The sequence below is a fragment of the Rhododendron vialii genome, chromosome 10a (genome assembly GCF_030253575.1).
Source record: "Rhododendron vialii isolate Sample 1 chromosome 10a, ASM3025357v1".
In the NCBI taxonomy this organism is placed as follows: Eukaryota; Viridiplantae; Streptophyta; class Magnoliopsida; order Ericales; family Ericaceae; genus Rhododendron; species Rhododendron vialii.
In genome coordinates this window covers 39,151,888-39,173,101 of record NC_080566.1, presented here as the reverse complement: position 1 = coordinate 39,173,101, position 21,214 = coordinate 39,151,888, and the positions used below count along the sequence as shown (strand labels likewise).

The 21,214-nt window shown below is 37.6% G+C and overlaps 3 protein-coding genes and 1 long non-coding RNA gene across 20 annotated transcripts; 1 reads left to right on the top strand and 3 right to left on the bottom strand.

The window, feature by feature from the left end:
• Positions 1–824: 824 nt before the first annotated feature.
• On the top strand, positions 825–10,212 carry LOC131304326 (uncharacterized). Of its 17 annotated transcripts, XR_009192365.1 has the most exons (8): positions 1,094–1,162; positions 4,429–4,502; positions 5,090–6,095; positions 6,528–6,606; positions 6,935–7,126; positions 8,369–8,456; positions 9,455–9,531; positions 9,675–10,212. XR_009192365.1 is itself a non-coding variant. In XM_058331548.1 (4 exons), the coding sequence occupies exons 1-4, from the start codon at positions 1,039–1,041 to the stop codon at positions 8,429–8,431; spliced, it is 453 nt and encodes a 150-aa protein (XP_058187531.1). In that variant the 5' UTR covers positions 825–1,038; the 3' UTR covers positions 8,432–8,762. The 17 variants fall into 17 exon arrangements, 10 of the variants coding, with proteins under 10 accessions (XP_058187531.1, XP_058187528.1, XP_058187532.1 ...); XR_009192364.1 differs by having other exon boundaries at positions 5,090–6,606; XR_009192366.1 differs by lacking the exons at positions 1,094–1,162; positions 5,090–6,095 and adding an exon at positions 2,492–2,561.
• LOC131304330 (uncharacterized) lies at positions 9,674–11,587 on the bottom strand. Its single transcript, XR_009192370.1, has 2 exons — positions 11,245–11,587; positions 9,674–10,872 (listed from the first exon to the last, which is right to left on the bottom strand). It is a non-coding gene; the product is annotated as an uncharacterized LOC131304330 (long non-coding RNA).
• Positions 11,588–15,628: 4,041 nt separating this feature from the next.
• LOC131304324 (uncharacterized) lies at positions 15,629–17,701 on the bottom strand. The gene is made up of 3 exons (XM_058331537.1): positions 17,331–17,701; positions 16,737–17,203; positions 15,629–16,562 (listed from the first exon to the last, which is right to left on the bottom strand). Exons 1-3 carry the CDS (start codon positions 17,422–17,424, stop codon positions 15,993–15,995), a joined length of 1,131 nt encoding a protein of 376 aa, XP_058187520.1. The 5' UTR covers positions 17,425–17,701; the 3' UTR covers positions 15,629–15,992.
• A 933-nt stretch (positions 17,702–18,634) lies between these two features.
• On the bottom strand, positions 18,635–20,404 carry LOC131304329 (cypmaclein-like). Its single transcript, XM_058331551.1, has 3 exons — positions 19,821–20,404; positions 19,647–19,704; positions 18,635–19,027 (listed from the first exon to the last, which is right to left on the bottom strand). The coding sequence occupies exons 1-3, from the start codon at positions 19,899–19,901 to the stop codon at positions 18,843–18,845; spliced, it is 324 nt and encodes a 107-aa protein (XP_058187534.1). The 5' UTR covers positions 19,902–20,404; the 3' UTR covers positions 18,635–18,842.
• Between the last annotated feature and the right edge of the window lie 810 nt (positions 20,405–21,214).

Here is a 21,214-nt window from a genome sequence, read left to right as displayed (position 1 = left end):
TAAACGTACTCTCATTAGTAGCCCAAAAGCAAGTGAAGCTTGTTTTTCTTAAATTTAAGCATATTTTGGATTTTGGATTTTTCAGTCCAATGGGCCCCATTCCAGTTTAGGTTCTTAAAAAATAACAAGTTTATTTACAATTTTTAAGCCTAAAAATAATGAGCTAGATGAAATAAAAAAATATGCAATATGAATATTATTTGATAGATCTCGATAAAATCTTTTGAAGAATGCAAAAAAAATTGAAAAATTATTTCCATAAGTCTATTATTTTTAAATTCAAAAATAAGTTTTTAAAATTAAATATTTATTTGAGAAAGTGGAATGAGTACCTCTAAACAAACATTCCCCGTGGGTATTACTCTCGAAGGGGATAAAATAAAAGGAGTATTATTTTTGGAGTGAGAACCAGTATTAGAACGAGGAAATCGCAATGAAAGATCGGAACTTACCTACGGGCAGACCTATGATCGCCTATTCTGTGGGGAGTCCTTTGAGGCCGTTCCAGAAATTTCTTAAAAAATAAGTACTTATTTTAAAACTTTTCAAAGAAAAATAAAAAGAGTTGTTCTACAAAATTCAAATAAACAGCTTATTTCATATTTTCAAACTTAAAAATAATATAAATAAAAAATAATTTTTTAATTTTTTTGCACCGTTTTAAAGATCTCATTGATATTTATCAAACAAGATCTATATTGATAGAAAAATTATTTGCATAAGTATATAATTTTAAAACTTTAAATTATATTTTTAAAAAATAAAGACTTATTCCCCATTTTCCGAAACAAACCTTATTATTACACAAAAAAAATAAAAACTACGAGACATTCTGGAACGGACCCTGATTCCATCTCAGAATGGGACTTCCGAGATGAGAAAGCAGAAGAATCCAAGCCGATTTACAGGAAGGAGGCGTGTTAAACCGCTAAAATCCAACCCATCTCTCGCTCAGCCTCTCCGAGCTAACAGCAGCTACAAAGCTATCCTTTGCTTTGATCCATCAACAGGTCCGAGGCATGCATCTCACCGAATCCAATGGTTCTTGAACCTCCCTCCAACGGGCAAACCCATGAGTCCAATGCAAATCTCTCCCTCTCCCTCACGGCGCCCTGGTCCCTTTTCGATCCTTTCCTGATCCCTATTCCGGAGCGGCTATCAGGTACAAACATATTCGCGTAGGATATTAAATGCTGATTAATTAGGTTTTAGAATTGACACATTTCTTTATCTAGGGTGTCATGGGTTACCTTGCGAGCATTTTGAAATAATTTCTCTAATGTTTTGCATGGACAATTAACATGGTTATATATGAGGATGATGTAATTTTAGTAGTTATTGAAAATGAGACTTTAAGACATACATTTTTGATGGAACAAACACTAAAATGCCAAGTGCGAATCACTTTACTTATCCTTTGGAACTGATATAGTTGTGAGACTTGTTTATGTAAAAATACCAAAATTCATTTATATATTGTACTTGTACGTTTTGTTGGATTTACTGAGAAGGAGAATAGAATGTATTCTATCAGATATTCGTGGAGCCAAACTATTTTATTAGTTTTGTAGAGTTTGGGGAATTTGGACAGCAATTTTTAGACCTAGCACTTTGAAGGCTTTTGGAGTTGAATAATTTTTAATAAATTACGATTAGCTTAATTGGTAGAAATGAAGTAGAATTCAAATTTGGGAGGAGATAGTTGAGTATAGTAATGAGGTTTATTTATTTTTGGGGTCTTTTTTTGTAAAATTTTGTCAATTCGTTTTTTACAATTTTAGAACACCAAAAATTGTCCACAGTCCAAACTGTAAAGCTTAGTAAGAAAATAACTGAGTTATAATATTGGGTGGGATCTGTGTATCCTAACTTTTATGAATACGATTGGTCATGATTTTTTTTCTCGATATCAATTTTTGGTCAAATTATGTATGCATAGAGCACTTATCATATGGGTCCTCTCATCCTAGTCGGCTGGTGTCCCTAGTGGATGGATCCATGGGAGTAGTTAACCTGTTTTTAGTTATCTCTGTCGTTGTCCAGATTTCAGCTGTGTTTTAGTGCTTATCGGGATTGCACTGGTTTCCTTGGGGATTTCTACTGTTATTTTCGTAGACTTTCTCCTAGTCCGGCAAGCTAGTTGCAGGTCTACCTCGGCAGGGGTGCTTGTGTCTAGACTGTAATAGTTTTGGTTTGATCCTGTATTTTCTCTGAAATTTGTTTGCCCTATGGGCCTGATGTAATAAAAAAAAAGAAAAGAGAGCACTTATCATAAATGTTCGTAAGTTTACATTGGTGGAATTATTTCATCCGATATTCAATCTATTTTTCTTGGAGGAAAAAGGGTCTTAATATTTCGATCAAATATTGGAGATTTCTGGGCATATGATTATCACATACCCATAATATTTTTCATTTGGCATTGCTGCATCCAAACTCCAAATCTTTCTATTTTTCTTGGAGGAAAAAGGGTCTTAATCCAGCCAAGTGGTCTATTGCTATAATCTAAACCCCAAATCTTGTTCGTCTTGAGGGTTCAAAACTTCTCGATATAAGTTAAAGTAAGGTTGCGTTCTTTTAAACTTCTAAGATTGGAATTTATTTACGTATTTATTACTTCTTGTGTTTTCTAATTTACCTTCTCAACATAATATCAAGAAATTGAATTATTGAACCAATCTTGTAAAGAATAAAGATTCAATGAACACAACACTTAAGCTTTAAAAGTTTAATTTCTTTTTTTCTGGACCTTAATGATTTTTTAAATTGGTGATGATAATTGTGTACTCTTTAGACTTTTCTCATGGAAATGGTTAATCAATCCTGAGAAAATCACGTGCATCTTTAAAAAATCCCGAAAGATCTTACAATAATTTGGAGACCTACAAACTTAAGTTTGGCTCATCTGTAATTGCTATGAAATTCGAGCACCTCCAATACCATGTAAACTTGTCATGGATGGAAGTTAGCACCTTTTTTCACTAATAAGACATTGGTGCATCAACTATTACTATCTCTGATGTTCTAGTATGAACAATTATCCTAGAAAGCATAACACAACCTAAATATGGGCTTTGATTGCACAAGAAATTTAGGACTTGCGATTGCGTCAAATATCTGAATTGACTGCGATACAGCATTGGATAGTTTGTTTTGTTGATTGTACAAAACGATTGTACCCTGATTCGACTGCCCATACACAACACAACTGGTTAGTTCCATTATTCCTTAATATGTTGCTACATATAGATGCAATAATTTTAAGCAAATAGGTAAAAGGTGGTTACATTATTTTGGTTTCCGTAACGAGCTGGTATGGCAGTTAGATGCACTAAGAAGTTTGCCTTGATGTTTGAAATTAGTGTTTCTTCTTCTTCCCAAAAGCAACCGTGAGTGGAAGATCATCCTCATTTGTAGATGCATTGCATTGTTGTTCACAAAGAGCTGTCGACGGTTTTTTTGGGGTGGCTTTTTAGTCTTTGAAGCTGAGCTACTGGCCTTTTCAGCATAGTTATCTCGCTTAATCTTGCTGGGGAAATCATATTCATGAATTGAGTATAGACAATTTGGGAGCCTATGCTTTGTATAGTTGTATGCTTTCACTCGCACAGCATATTCCACACCTTGGCAAAGCTTTTCAATTGCTGCTGCGGATAGCTCGCCCTATGTTTAGATTCACAATCTAAGAATTCCAAACACAAATATGTTTGTATTTTGAGTACCATATGTGATGCAAGTTACCTGTTTTATGTTTTCCCTCATGTACTCAGCTGTGATGCCAAATATTCCTTCAGCAGCTTGTGGAGACATAGTAGCAACAATAGACCCTGTTTTGTCTGATGACTCCATGTTGAATTTAAGGCTGTGGAATATTTCCAGGGGAATTGCACAGTTAGCCTTTGCTAGTTATGATATCGTATATTCTTAAATGTATTCAACAAACCATTTCTACGATTAAGAACTGACTTTGGCACTGGCAATACTCGTTCTTTGCAATGGTTGCACCAAAATGGTCCATCAGTCATGGCATCCATGACATTGTTGCATTTTGAGCATGTTACGTACCAAAATTTTTGTGTCAGATCAACAACCTTGCAAATGGCTTGGATCCAGTGGAATTCTTACTACACATTAATTTAGTTAACTTTTTATGCTTTTGTGAGGTCAAGTTTAATAATGTATTCCAAGTTTTGATGTTGTACCTTGTCAACAGTGGTTGGTCGGAAGCTGATTAACCTTTATGGGGCCCTTTTTGTGTGGTGTCTCGTGCCGCGGTGGTGTCACACTTGTATTCCTTTCTGGCATTGGCAATTTGTGGATTGCCTTTGCATTAGCCATACACCTACAGCATTTGTTTAATTGGGTTTTAGAGCTTATATATTGTGATGCTTATAAATGGACATTCTTACCAAGCACGTAAATTTTCAGCTGCAGGAATTGGCAGATTGAAGTTGAAGGTAGTAGAACCTCTTGTAGCCTGCTGGAAACCTGTCACCATAATGGTATTCCCGATCCCCAGCAAACTTAAGTTCCATAAACATGGGTGACTATTTTTAAAACAAGTAGAACTTATGGTTTACCTTGATAGTTGTTAACTTTCAATCTTGCTCCTTGCACAATAGAGAATGGTCCTTCAAGTGTAGCCATTATTTCTCCCTCATGTTTGGTGAACTGCCCTCATAGCACAAGCGTTGTTGGAACATTGCTGTGAATTTTATATTGTGGATGATTAAGAATGTTGGTAGCACGCAAAATTTAGCTTTGATGTTAAACCGTAAAGACTGCTATATTTATGCTGTTAATAGGATGCATGACACAACATACCTTGTGTCAATGACAGTTATATTTTGTATGGAGGTGTCATCCTTTGTAGTGTGTTTAGGACCAATATAGAGTATGGCAAAGAGAACATCTGTTGCATCATGATGCAAACAAAATTAAAATCTTTTGGATTTATGAACAGGTATAATGATGTGTGTGTGTGTGTGTGTGTATATGAATTTACCAAAGCCTTGAGTGTCGCGGGCATATTCACTCAAATCTTTAAGTGGCACAAATTGGTATCTAATACGTCTAATATTGTAAACAGCAACCGAGCTTTCTTCAATTGGTGTTCGGCAAGAGAGATTCCATTGCAGAGTATTGTCCAAAATACGTAATCTGGTGGGGTGATCTCGACTTTTGCATTGCTTATTGAGTAACTGTGGTATAGTTTGAAGGTGTCTTTTAACACTTGTATATCAGCATTCCAGATGGTGCACTGGATTTTAGTGCCCTGCATATGGCATTGCTTAATTGTTTGAAATCACAAATATCTAGGTACTCTTTTTAGGCAGAGGCATCATACAATTATGCTAACCTTAGTCAATAAGCATAAGTTTTTGGTAAGTCTGATCCCCTGAAGTTACTTTGGGGTAACCTTTTTCAATTACCATTGCCTGAACCGTCCAGTTGGTCATTCCTTCTCCGACATTCACAATCATCCACAATTTGTCTGCCGTGGCTCAGGCAACAATGGGAACCTGTATTTGTAAAGTTGTATTATGTAAAATGTAAAAGTTTCTATTTAAGCAGATAAACACTACGGCTTATGTATTTAATTGTTCCTTATGATGCAAATATTACATAAAAAGGTGGTAAGGCACAAGATTATATACGGAGCATTAACTTGGTCATGATTCATAGCACATGTAAAACCTAAAAGCATTTGAACACAAACGTTTGCTAGTGAATAAGATTGCACTTACACCAGATAGCTCCAAGTCCACTCTCCAAGTCCACTTCTGTTGGATTGGAGTGTGCTTCGCTCAATATCTCATTGTACACAATATTTTTAGTTGATGTTACTATTTTCTTCTCATTAGAAGATGTATCTAGTATAACTTTTATTTTCGATGCTGTTGTGGCACGGGAAAGAGCAACATATAGTTGTCCATGGGAAAACACGGGTTGCTGTAAATTAATGCCCACAATATCTAGTGTCTGCCCTTGAGCTTTATTTATCGTCATAGCAAAACAGAGCCTTATTGGGAATTGACGCCTGGTGAATTGGACTGGATAAAGCTTAGCATCGGATGGTTGGAGTGAGATACGAGGTATGAATACAATGTCTCCTTGGTGCTCTCCAACAGCTATTTGCGCCATTATGACGTGTTTATGCAATTTCCGACATATTAGCCTGGTTCCATTGCATAATCCTTTGGAAGGATCTAAGTTCCGCAACATCATCACTGGGCAATTTTCCTTTAACACAAGCCGGTGGGATGGCAATCCAGGAGGACATATTGAATGCATGAAATCAACGTATAGTCCTTGGTCAGCTTGGTTGACTGTTTCATCAATGTTAAGGAACACGTACTCTTTTCCTGGAAATCTGTTAATCAACAGCTCGTTTGTTTGATCTACTGATTCATTCCCGGGCGTTAGTATTGCAGATTGTGTCATTGATATTGCATCGAAAGAGTAGCGTCTTAAATCTGGGAATACAAAATCTATAAGTTGTTCAACAGGTGTGGTCTTTTGGTCAGGTGTGATAACCATCGAGGGAGGAATTGTTATCTCATCATTTGAATTGCATGGTTCCTCTCCGTTACCTACTCTTAATAGGTAACTGCTAAACGACTGATCTGTTCTAGCTCGCATGTTTTCTTTGAGCGTGAATTTTTTAAGATAAGGCCATATGTGCAACCTCACCAAACTGGCATCTATACAATCCTCCTTTGTACCCTTTGGTATAACTGGTAGTACCTGTCTAAAATCCCCACCAAGGACTACAACTTTGCTGCCAAACAAACTATCAATTTCTGTTATGTCCTTTAATAGATTATCTAGTGCTTCAATACTCTGTCTTTTAGCCATTGATGCTTCATCCCATATAATCAATGAAGTCGCTTTTAATAGTTTTGCTAAACCTGTTTGTTTGCCAACGTTGCAGGATAGCTTGCCATCGCTATCTAGTGGGATCTTAAAGCGAGAATGTGCAGTGCGACCATTTGGCAAAATTGATGCAGCAACCCCAGAAGTAGCCGTTGCAAGTGCAATACTCCTAGCAGATCTTATGGTTGCAAGTAAAGCACGATATAAGAAGGTTTTGCCTGTGCCACCAGGACCATCTATGAAAAAAGAGGTACCAGCATTTTTTCCAACAGCTTGTAAGATTTCACTGTATGCTTTTAATTGGTCCAGATTAAGTTTGGAGACGCTTAACAAATCTATCTCTGACACACTTATATCCTGTTCATCTGAGATTTCTTTGCACATTCGATCATGGTGAGCTTCATTTACTAACAGATCATCAAGCCCGAAATCTTGCAAAGTCTTGCCCATAGACTCTAAGGTAGACTTCAAAAAACGCAATAGACATTGTCGTGCCTCAGTTGGGAGCATTTTTTGTCTCTTAACATAATCTTCCGTCAAGGGCTCTTCAAATTTTAAGAGCAGCTCCTTTGGATTAAGTGCACCACAAAACACAAGTATAGTACAAAACAATTGCCTAAGGGAATTAGGCATTTGATAACCACATGCCTCTTCTAAGCATTTTTCGTTACCTCTATCATCACTGAGCAATCCATGAGCAACTGCTGCTTCTCTATATGTACCATATGTTCTTCCTCCTACGGTTCTTAAGTAAGCATAAGAGGTTGGACTTGGGATGTGGTTCAGTAATAATCTCAAGTAGTACAATTCACCTTGGGATGGATTTACGGTTATGATACGACCTATTGCATTCTTGTGCTGTCGCTCAGACCAATATCTTGTTTGCGTTGACCAAACAAATGCCATCGGAAAATCTTTGTACAAGAATTTTCCGTCTTTGGCTTTCTCATTGTGGACATTCATGTAGAAGAACTGTGTTAACATTGTTCTTGAGAAGAATTCAGAGTCAGCCAAGCAATCCAAGTTTGTTGTTTTTCTTAAACCCACAACTTGGCAGTTTTCTAAATGCAATTGGAGAGCTATAACTGATGGATGCATATCAAACAAGTTGAATTTGTATATCTGCCACATTGCTTCGGGTGGTGTCACCCATCTGGCTGATTGGAATGCTGTGATTTCATCGACAACTTCATTGGTTCGCTGTGCAATGATTTTAAATACGATTTTGTCATGTCCTTTGTAGATGTACTTGTATAAATATTTAACAGCTTTTATAGTTGAGCAAATTTCAACATTGACATGACAATCCAACATAGTCAGTAGATATGGATTATAAGGCACCACCCATCTGTTATCTAGCATTTGTTGGCGCACTTGTACTTGCTTGTTATCATTCCTTCATCGGTAAATTGGATAACCATCTGCTGCAACAGTTGTAGCCTCTGTGAATTTTTTGGGATAATGGTTCTTGCATTTATCATTTTTCATGCAGACGTTACTTGGGTTAAGCTTTCCGCAAGGACCATGCATCATGTGTCTCAACACGGCTGCATAGAGATGTGGATTTTCATTTTCATCCGGTATTTCAGCAGATATAAATTGGTCAAAATGCTCAGGATTTGTAAGTTTGTGACCTCTCTTCAATATCAGCAGCAAGTGCACATGCGGTAGACCTCTTTTTTGGAACTCGATTACATAGGTGTATGCTTGAACAGGACCAAACAGTTTCTTCTTAATGACCTCTTCTTTCATCTGTTCCAATTTGCTTTTAAAGACTCTAGCCACAAGATCAGGCTTGTTCTGTACATCTTCATGTGGCTTCAATTCATTTGTAATTTCTATCCATTTAGGATTACCAGTCATCGTTAAAAATATATCTGGTTTTCCGTATCTTTCCACTAATTCCATTGCATCCAGATATCTTTTGTGCATGTCCCGTGGGCCTCCTATGAACGAACCAGGTAGGATTATCTGCATTCCAATTTTGGATCCCCTTGATTCTCCTTGCGCTACGCTGTCTATAATTCCTTGGTATAAATCCGCTCTTATTTCATCTTGCTTATGCCTAAAGTAATCCAGCCTTGAAGTTTCAATCTTGACATACATATCTACGGCATATTGTTGTAGCAGCCGACCTGATTCTAAGATAATAGAATCAATTTTTGGCCGTATTTGAAACCGGTACGCATAGAACTCACAAGCCGAAACCATATTTTGTTTTGTTGAGTTTTCTTCAAACACTGAGGATGAAGCGCAACAATAATAAGTATATATTTACACCAAGTTTGGTAATGAATAACTTAATAAATTATTTAACTCACATAGAGATTCAGCATTGAGTAGCTGTTCTACCGTTGTAGATTCATCTGGTATAGATAACGTCTGGGTAGAACGTTTGTAGCAATTGGTTCGTTTAATGCCGCGATTCCATCCTGGTTCTCCATACGGAAATAATAGTGGATACTGTAGAGGGTCATAGCATCCATAGTAATATTTTATTGTTACGCTATGGCCATCATGCTTCTGAACCAATATATCACGTTCTCTTAGTTCTGAAGCATCTTCGGTGTCCTTCCAGATAAGCGCAACTTGTGATGCTGCTGGTGCACTAAAGGTTTTATCATTCACAATTGGATCAGCTCTAAGCCTTATCTGGTAGGAATCTATATTCGGTGTTGTTGATAGGGATCTGAAAAACTTTGAATAGGGATTGGGTTTTAAGATATCTATAAGTTGAGTAATGGTGGCTAGATCTAAATTGTCCAGACAATCTAATCTGTGCTCAACTTCCTTTGCAGTGTTGTAGAAGTACAGCTGAAGGTAGGATGGCTTCCCATCTGCAGGGTATAGAGTGTGGAGGAAGTGGTAGATTTGACCTTGAGCACGGAACGTGTAGATCCCTTGGTGGTTTTTGGTGTACTGCGGGTCGAGAGTTACACCGAATGAAGTGAAAGCGAACATATTGTTGTAAGGACGAATATGTGTTCGGAAATCTTTGGATAATTTTGAAGAATCTCGATACAGGTTTAGTAGCTTATCCAAAGTACACAAAGGATAGAGGGAGACTTGACCCTTGGAGCAGCAAAAACCATCAGGTTCAAATGGGAAGCGTTTGGCATGACAATGAACACACTGAGGTACGCTCGGCAACACAAATGGTTTGGTTGGTACTGGACGTCGACGTACAGGTACATGTTGGCCATTTGTATTTCCTTTCCCTATATTAGCAAAACACGAGAGAACGGAACTATTAGTTGTCGGGCGGGTAATCCCCTGGTATGAACAAATACTTGAGTTTAAGTTTTATAAATATACTGGATCTTTTTGCGGCTGCAACTGTTGCGCATGAGCTTGAACCTGAAATCGAATAGAGTTAGAAGGTCTGTCATTTATTCGAAAGTTGAAGATGGGACTGGGAAATTCCATACATGTTTTATTACTATGCTATAAAGAAATCCCACTCAAAACATTAAGTTACCTATTTCATGTGTACTGGTAGCACAACAATGAACAAAAGCCTGAGAAACCTTGGTAATCACACCTGCCACCAAGGTTTTTGTGGCATTTTCATCTGTCGAAATTGTCGCAACTGGTAATGGCTCAGTCACAACTTCTGAGTTGGTTGGATGAACTGTTTGTGTTGGAACCATGGTACGTATCATATTTTGCCAGAAGTTTCCAGACCTATTTGTAGAGCAAATTGGTCTTGTTGATTCTGCGCTGTTCTTTTTTTTTTCTGTAAGCGTAATTGTTTACGGCATTCATTGCGCTTGTCTTTGATAGACTGTGGAAGATTAGAATATGTGTCTGGGGATTCAGCGTACACAAGCTTACGCTGTTCATTCCGCTTGGCCCTGACTGCTGCTGGAAGATTACCATTTAATTCTCTACGACGTTGATTGCGCCGATCTTTGGTATCTTGTGGGATATCAGCATAGGAAGTTCGAGGTTTCTTGTTTGCAATCATGCTAGCTAACCAATCCAGGTACTGCAAGACTATTATATTATTCATGTTACGTCAATTAGCATTCTATTATTGAGGCTGTAAAATTAGTTTTCCAACAGGACTACTATATTAACTTCGACCAACAGCTAATCTCACTAACGCATAACATGATAATCAAACTCCAACAATTGTTTACTACGCCTAGCTCTAGCATATTGCTGGCCTGGCCTTTTTCTGACTATTTATAATCAGGAGGCTTACAGATAGCAAAGTTAATAACAAGTGATATTAGATACAATGATTAGCATTAATACAACAACCAAGTATATCTAATTTATGTCTGTGTAATACACAACTAATAACAAGGTTCCAAGAATTTTTATGGTTTTACTAAAAATTAAGGTTAAGAGTTATAGATACACACCTTTTGGAGGCCTGCTAATTTTGCTGAAGAACAAAACCCAGGGATTGTGCAGATATAGTTACAGCTTTTTTCGGAGCAAGTAAAGGATGACGGGAAGATTCAATACACAGTTTTATAGCACAGCGCTGGGTTTTTTCCCTTTTTCCTTTTTTCTGTTTTTTGGGGTGTACTACTCTGTGCATTTATGGCAAAGCAATGGTTCAAGATACTATTCCAATACACAGCATTTTCTTCTTTTGATAGCTGTTTTATAGCTGCTTGGCATTTATGGCAAATCAATAGTCATGATACTATGCAAATTCACATCATTTACTTCTCTTGATTGGTCTTTTTATAGGCTTAGGTGCGATGAAATTGTTATTTTTTAATTGTGAGCTATTTATAACCACAAGCCAATTCTTTAAACACATGCGTACCACGCATAGCAAGTTGTTGCAAATAGTAGTATGGGATCAAGCCTGTGACAAAGTGTTCCAGAGCATCCAAATAAAGCCGATGTATATGAATAACCAAGTATCCTTAATTCATGTTTGTTTCAGCCACAACTACTACAAGGTTCCAATAGTTCTCATAGTTCTACTGAAGAATAAGAGTAAGAGTACATACCTTTTGGATGCCTGTTAATCTTGCCTGACAACAAACAGTAGGAACTATGCAGCTGTAGCTACAATTTTGGTTTCGGAGCAAGAAAAGGATAACAGTAAGATTCAACAAATGGTCTTATAGCGGATCCTTTTTTTTTGTTTTTTTGTTATAACCTTTTCAGGTTTTTTCTGATTTGTTCAGTGTACTATGACAGTGGCGGCTCCAGGAATTCTTCCAAGGGTGTTCAAAAATTGCACTATACTATCTCGAGAAACCACAACTATATATATAAACAAAAAGTCATACATAACATCTAAAATGCAACCAAAAAATAGCAAAGTATATAAACTATATATATAAACCGTTGCATGATATCCTTGTTATCAACGGTATCAAATACATCACTCTCTATATAAGTAATTAAGCAATCATTCATCCATTGATCTCTCATTCGATTGCGCAGATTGCTATTAGGGGTGGGTGTTCAATAACATTTGGGTTGGGTGTTCAAACAATTGGATTCGATGTTCATTGACATTTGCATTGGGTGTTCAAACTAAGGCTAGTCCAAAAATTTTACATGTGTTCTAAGCAAAAAATAAATAAATTGGGTGGTCAGTTGACCATGGTTTCATGTGAATGGAGCCGCCACTGTACTATGATATGCATTTATGCAAGAGTAATATAACCCAAGATACTATTGTACTTCTAATACACATCATTTACTTCGGGCGTTTATGGCATATCAAATAGTTAAGATACTATGGGAAGTCACATCAGTGGCTTTTCTTCTTTGATTTTGTAGGCTACAGTTTGGTACAGAATAAGTTACGTGTGCACCCAGATACCATTACTTATGAACTATTTTGGTTAGGGCTTGGATTTCTTAAACTGATTTGATTTGTACCCAGTGGTATAAAAATTAACATTTTTTGGCAAATATAAGTGAAATAACTTTAAAATTTGGATTTCTTAAACTGATTTTACTTGTCTTTAGTGGTATTTAAAATAACCATTCTTTACGAATATAAGTCAAGATATTTCACTTATTTATCTTTAAAGTGGTTATTTCACAAAATTACTCATACTCTATTATTTATGAACTGTTTCTAGGTATTATCAATAGATGGATAAAAGTTGAATTTTTTAAACTGATTTCACCTGTGCCTAATGATTTGCACAATTTATTTCATGCAGTTATCTTTCAAGTGCTTATTTCTCAAAAATTCTGGTTAAGTCTAATAATTTTTACCACTTCTAATTTATCCAAACAGCACAATTCAACCAACCGCTTAGAATTTTGATGGAATTAGCAGATTCAAAACAATCTTAATAACCACCAATGAACCCTTTTTTTAATAGCCTTAGGAGAACTCACCATTAATACGCAATTCTATATTAGCCTCCTAAGTAACACATATGTATATCCTTGTAATTAATATTGTGTATATTTTTTTGATGTTATGAAACATCATACATCAGCTAAATACTCCACCATGAATTATTTTTCATCCTTGTGCATTTTTTTTCCCGAATTCTTAAGTCTGTCGATGTTTTTTTTTAGAATTATTGCTACATCATGTCAGTTGGTATCTCAAAAGGAAAATATTATAACCAAAATTCATTTTTTAATGAATCAAGCCACCCAAAAGCCAATAGGTTCTTTTTCTCGTCCTTATTCCGGGAAATTGGATTGAAAGCATAATGTTTTCTTCTTGGATTAATTTCGTAATAGCAAAGCAATTATTCCTCATACTATAATTATTTCCACGAACAATCCTGCAGTAAAACCAAAAGCCATTGACTTTGTTTGGTTCTCCTCTCAGAAATAATCTCTCCAAAATTTTTGACTGTTTCGTCATCCATGTTTTTTCGTCTTTAGTATTTTTTGTCAATCTTTTCACTTATTTTTTTCTTTTTGGATGTACATAGCGTACCTCTATTCAAAAAATAAAAATGATTGTTAAAATGTTAAATTTTTTTTACTAAAGACGAAAAAATACGCAAATCTATATAACTTTTTTATCTCAAAATTGCAAACCAAACACAGTGGAGTCATAATTTCTCCACTATATTTGTATTTGCATGCCTCTGTGTTTTTGGTAGCTCTTTGCTTTTTTGGTGAAATAAACTTTAATTACCACCCAAAAAAAAGATAAGGTCCCTAATCTTATGAATACAAGACCAAAAATAATTTCTTCATTCCAGTCCAATGACTTAAGGACCAAAATTGAAGCTATTCCTACGAGCATAACATCTTCATCTTTCATATCATTGCTTTTGCACATAAATTACATTATGGTCTAATAATGTACAGGATGCCATGGACATCACTATAAGATTTGGTAAGTACCCGAGCAATCAATGCAAGATTTCTTCCCATATTTGCTTAGCATTCCCTCTGACAACCCATGACAGCTCAGTTCCAACTATTTCCATGCCAACTCATGTGCAGTAAAAAATTCAACAAAGAATGGAGCAAGGGCAAAATGCAGAGAAAGGAATACAGAGCATTCTTGATTGCATAAACCGCAATTCATTATTAAGCTTGATGAAGAACCCAGCAAGTTAGGAGAGCAAACATCAATGAGCTGAGCTAGAAAAATTCAGAGCACACATCATTGCATCCGCACAAAACGATAACTCAATTTCCAGAGAATTATTTTCATTCCTTATCTAAGCAAACAGAAAATTCAATACAGAACGGAGCAAGGGCAAAACGCAGAGAGAAATCCACTATTTAGCTTGACGAAGAACAGATTTTCCATGGATTCTCTCCACCCCTCTTGGACAGGCTGGGAAGCAGAGCAACGTACAAGCTCTGAACCAAGAACAAAGCAACAATCAATGAACAAACTGTCAAAATTCAGAACACACCTCATCGAATCTGCACAAGATTATAACTCAGTTTTCAGTGGAATTCTATTTAGCCCTTACCCAAGGAAACAGAGTCTTTGTGGATTTTCTCCACCTCAAAATAGAGCAAGTCAGAAGCTCTGAACTTAAAACAGAGCACGAGTTGATGTACAGGCTGTCCAATTCACACCATTCCTCCTCGAATCCGCACCCAATAATTACTCAGCTTCCTGCAATTATTACTCTTCAATGCTGTACTGAACCAACTGATTCTGCTCTGGGAAGGCCAAACCAATCCACAGGTAACATTACCAAATCACCCCCGCACAAAAACTCAGAGCATAATCCGAAGCAAGAAAAACAGGACATGGAAGGAAAACATGAAAAGTCTGAAAACCCATTAAAGTAAAAAGAAAATAACCACAATCTAGACACCCCAAACCGTGGGAGCCACCACCGATTTCTTGCAAAACGACCAAAACAACCCTGAACAAAGCAATCAGAGTTTACATACACACCAGGGCATTTTTGATAAATTGCTGACTTCGTCGCTTACATGTACGGAGGATGACAATCCTCCTTAAGGAAGACAGGAAGGGATATAGAGGTCGATCATGCAACGATCATTGGTGCAATGATTCCAATGATGCTATAAAGATCAGCATAAGATTTGGTCTGTATACCCTAGCAATCAATGCAAGATTTCTTCCACGATTTGTTGACGGGCTTTTTACCCCCAACCTCATGCCAACTCAATTTTGATTCGAGCATACCTCATCAAATCTGCGTAAGATTGTCACTCAGGCTTTTGTAAAATCTTTCATTACTGCCCTGACCCAACAGATTCTGTTTGGGGAGATTGATCCAAATCCATGCATGACTTTACCAAAGTACCCCACACAAAAACCCAAATCGTAAACTGCAGCAAGAAAAACAAGACATAGAAGGAAAACATAGAAAGTCTAAAAATCCATTAAAGTAAAAAATAAATAACCACAATCTGGACACCCAAATCTGCGGGAGCCACCACCCAAAGCCTACGAATCTACCATACCACCCTCCAAAACACAATCCAACCCTACACAATAACTGCATACATATAAGGGCATTTTTTGAATTTCACACAGATGGCTTCGTCGCTTACATGCTCTCAAAACAAGCCAATCCTCCTTGGAAGTCAAGGAGGGAATTGGTCAAAACAAGCCAATCCTCCTTGGAAGTCAAGGAGGGAATTGGTCAAAAACATGAACTAAGAAACAAAACATCCTCAGAAATGGTGTCATGGGAATAAGATTCTCAATGCACTCAGTTATCTTCTTCTTCCTCCTCTTCATGAAATCGGAAGTGCTTCCCCTCTGGTGTTGGCAAGCCCTTCAAGCGCACAATACCAGTCGAAACAGCAAATGATGCTTCACTTTCACCGCCGCCACCAGACACTTCTTCTCCTTCAATCTCATCACTCCTATTGTATACGAATCGGGTATGCTTTCCACTGAATTTGGGAATCAACTTCCATTCACGCACACTGATATTGCTCATCCATTTACACAACTCATCAACAAACCCTCCATCCTCTTCTGCATAATCATCATCTTCTTCAATTTCTTCAATGCTGTCTTCATCTTCTTCTTCATCGTCTTTGGAACTCGCATTAACCTGAACAGACCAAACAGAAGCAGCATCCTCCTCCTCCATTCTAGACGTCTTCTCTTTGCCTTCACTCTCTCCTCCAATATTTGTCAGCACAGAGGGACACCCTGATGGATCAGAACCCTCTAATTTCTCTGTGAAGTCCAAGAGCAACGACCTAGTTATCGAGCTATTCTCACATACAGGACCCTCTTGTTTTGTTCCTTCCAGCAGTTCAGTCACCATCTGACACATTATCGTACAATCAAGAAATCAGTAAAAACGTCTACAATACAAAACCCAATTGAGAATTCCACGTTTCGGTGCCCAGACAAACAAGAAATCAATGGAAGTGAATGAACACAGGGAAACCCAATTTCGAATTGTAAAGAAAGTATCCAAAAATCAAGAAATATATACCTGAGAAGTCATCAACTGTTCTTGCACAGGTGAAGGAGTGACCAAAGCCAAACAACTGTTTTTGAAGCCTTTATTGTCATAGAGGTTCAGAACAAGGGGTGTATTGGCCGGAGTAGGGGCAAGAAGCCCCGTCGGAGAGTTGACAAAGCAGCCTTTGAGGTGAGAGAAAGGTTTGTGTTCCGACGAGAGTTTCGAAAGCTCAGCCTCTTCCTCCACTTTTTGCAAAAGGGTCTTGACTTGACCCCTCAGAAGAGCCTCCCCTGAACCAGGAGTCTTGATGGGGTCCTTTGCTTGCTTGCTGTTCCTCATTTTCGATGTTTCCGACAATGGGGTTTCAACCAATCTTCCAACTGCAAGCCCAACAATCGGCGAATCGTTGCTTATATCGATGAGAGCAGATCGATCTTGTTGGTTCCCTATTCTTGGTCTTGATTTTGAATTCCCCTTTTCAGATTCTCCATTTTTCCCTGTAAATAATCAAGGATTTCACATTACAATTCGTGTGGAAATCGAATTCATCAAAGCATATACACAGAAGTATACATGTAACTTGTAAGTATGTTTGAACAAGGGAAAAGAGAGAGAATGGCTCACTTGACATGGGTATGCCGTTGTTGATGGTGTTGCTGTTTGAAGTAGCCAAGATTTGGGATCTTGTGAGTCTTCTTGTAGATGATGGGGTCTCCATTAGATTTCTTTGAATACCAGAGAGAGAGAGAGAGAGAGAGAGAGAGAGAGAGAGAGAGAGAGAGAGATGTTTCTTGGGGAGAGGTGTGGAGTTTTTATAAGGGAATTGATTGGGAATTAGGTGCGAAAGGTAATGTGACCGTTCGTTTAAGCTGCGGGGAAGAACGCTGTTCCGAAACTAGCCGTTGCCACTTTTTTCGAATGCTGATTAATACTCCTACTGTTGTTCTGGTTGTACTGTTTGTTTTCTTCATGGCTATTCCCGTGGTCCAATAACGAATTCGTATCAACAAGTTTTTGGAGAAGATATATGATACTATCCTTTTGATATTGCTATTTGTCATAAAAAAAAAAGAAAAAGAAAAAGAAAAAGAAAAAAGATCAAGTTATTTGTAACTTCACATACTAAAGAGCAAAAAGAAATATGGAATACTAGTTCCTGGACTAGCTTGTGCACCCCGGACTAATTTCCACATGCACCTTTTTTATAGCTGTTTCACACGTTTATTATGTGTAATTAGGTGAAATGGTCCCAAAAGTTGCTGATAAGGAGAGTTAAACCAAAACATAAAGAGGGAGCAAATCGCTTAAGACGTTATAATCTCAAGGCCAAGCCCTGGGCCATCGTGGGGTCCCTAGATGAGTCAAGTGTTCCTGCCATCTAATCTTGGCCTGGAACACACATACACCCACTAATATCATTCCTTAGGTACTACAGTACAATTTTGTGCTCGACCCCATCTCCAACTTGCTCATTGTTTGTTAAATGATTGGAGTCCTTTGGTCACTTTACAGCACGGTCCAGTCTTGTCATGCCATGCGCAATGATAGCTCTTCACCAATGTGAGCATGCAAAAGGACATGGACGGAGTACATAGTCCTGTAGTCGCGTGAAAACTAAGGTTGGGTTGGGATCAATTGAGCTCCAAAGATTTGGATGACCCGTTAATCAGCACGTTACAGGCCCAAATCAGACGTAAGAACCAAGGAGTTCAATATCGCAGTGAAGGTTTATTGCACATTGTTTGAAACTCATGATACCCGCTAGCTCTAATAGTAAAACCGGATAAATAGCGAGTACATCCAATGGACACTCATTTTCGAAATCTTGTTATTATAAATGTCACTATGGCATCACATTTGGTTCCTTTCTGTATTTGCTGGGGAAAATTAAGAGGGAAAACTGAAAGCTGTGTCATGAAATCCAAGTCTGAAGACCAACACAAATATGCCTCATATTTTCAAGTATATAAAGACTTCTTTTAAGGAAACGTACAAGGCAGAGGCAGACATCTCTTTATTAGTAATTCAGATAAAATTGAAAAATGAACAAAATACATAGCATCTCTCACATCAATTAAAAAAACTTGATTCCTAAGCTTAAGCAGAATCGAACAAAATCAAATAAAATCCTCTCAATTAAGGACATTTGCGACCCCCGGTGCGGGGATTAACGAGGTTGAAATAGCACGGACAGGCCCAGTAGTTGCCGTAAGTCCCTGGCGGCACGCAGTGGCACTGGTTGCAGCAACTCCCGCATGCCCTATTGCACAGTCTTGGCCTCTTTGTCGTTGAACACCGGTAATTACAAGCCTTTCCACAATCTGATTCAATAAATACAAGAAGAAGATTGCTAGCTATGACATGCACAATCTACTCAATTTTCTATGACATGCACCAATTCAGATGTATTAGGCGCGCGAATCCACTAAGGAAATGTGCTACATTTAAGGCGCCACATCAGAAGTACTCATATGGTCTTTGTTCTCAGAATCATTCAAAGGCAAATCAGTCCCACAACATATGCAAGACCCGCATGCATCGGATGATTTTGAACTCATCTATGTTTGGTTCTATTTACAAAATCTATGCAGTAGCATTTCTCACATACCAAAGTGCACAGATCTAGACATGATAGATGTGTCTAAAACCGTACGTTCATACATGTGCCATACACATCAGACAATCTGGACTCTCTGGATGCATCTATGTCCGGATCTGCACAATTTGGTCTGTATTCGTAGCATTTTTGTGGATTAAATTTATACCCTGAAAACTTATATACACAACTCATGCTTGCTTTTTGTTGTCATTCACAAGCGCAGAATGGTTATGGAGACCTAACTACATCGATCTGTGGCAGTATCCAAATTATAAATGTAAATATTTTTCCATACACATATGTTCTATGGTAATTAAGGTGAATATAAAGCTACTAATTACCTATTGGTGACGCTTGAGGAGCTGGGCTGACAGGGCTCTGTGCCTCATAGATGTCCATCTGCACCATCAATTAACCAAATCATTAACACACATAATACGCACATATATACATCTGAAAAATTAACAAATATATATCTTGCGTTTGGAGGAAAAGGCTTGAGTAGGGAGATGTACCTTTTGGTTGGCAGTAGTGAGATGGAAAAGCAGAAAAGAGAGAAACAGTGAAGCGATGAAGATTTCTCTTGAAAAGGCCATGGTTTTTAAAGGCGGCAAATTAAGCTAATTAAGGCAGACAAGAAGGTGATGAAACTTTTGAAATGGAAGAAAATGTCTGGAGGCCAAAGTTTTTTTTTTTTTATCAGTCTGAAGGCCAAAGTTAGAAGAGTGAGTTGGGATGCTAAATGAGAGAGAGAGAGAGAGAAAGAATGGAGGTATTTATTGAGAGAGAAGGAGAGTTAGGTGTAGGCTCATTCAAGGAGGGGAACTACTTGTCTCACGGTGGCATGCATATGTTTTTGCTGGAGGTAGGAGGCCTCTGAGAAGCTCATTACTACTCTCGATCTTGCCAACCCACACACACTCAAAACTAGGTTGAAAATGAGCTGTTTTTTCCCCTCAAAGAATGGGTATTGAAAATTAGTTGGACTTTAGACCTTGGTCTAGCAATTGAGATTCTGCCATGTGTGTGTGTGTGTGTGTGTGTGTGAGAGAGAGAGAGAGAGAGAGAGAGAGAGAGAGAGAGAGAGAGAGAGAGAGAGTATTTTGTTGGGAGGTTCAACTTGTAAGTATTAAATTTGTGTTTAATAAATCCAACTCACAGGATTACTCATAAAGCTTAAAGTCCTCACCTAACTTGTGTAAGAAATCGACAAATTGAGGGATCCAGAGATGCTGCCAAGCGCATTTGAACCGCCTATCTCGGTAATCAATGGTTGATAGGGATCGTATTTGGACAGAGTGCTTGGTAGGGACCGTTTGACAGCGTTCCCGTACAAATTGAGAAACCTCATTGTAACCGTTGCACCACGTCATATATCATAGGACAAATTGAAAATAAGTTGCTTATCAAAAACCAATCAATAACAATCTCTAATGTGTACGTTTCCACAGTATAAATTCAACGCGCACATTGTAAATTATCTTAGTAATAGTAATTTTTTAGGGAAGAGAAATAAATTGATCATGTCATCATAGAACAAAGACTACAACAATTTGAGAGAGATATTCAAAATAAGCTAGCTAACTAAAGGGGGAGACAAGATAAAGATGTAAGAGGATTGATGAATAATTTTTGACAGAAATTCACAAAATAAAAAGTATTTTTAAGAATAATTTGTGGAACCTGAAATAGACCCAAGAAAAATCAATAAATCAGTAATTGGATTGAGTTATGCCAAACGGGCCTTAGCAAATAACAAGGAGTGAGCTCCTCAAACCCATGAAACGGGTTGGCAATGTCTGATGTAAGGAACCAAATGGCTTGTAACCTAGCGGTTATCTTTTGGTCCTCGCATAAGGGAAATCAGGGTTCGAACCTCAATAGAACGTTTGAGATTCAAGACTATGGA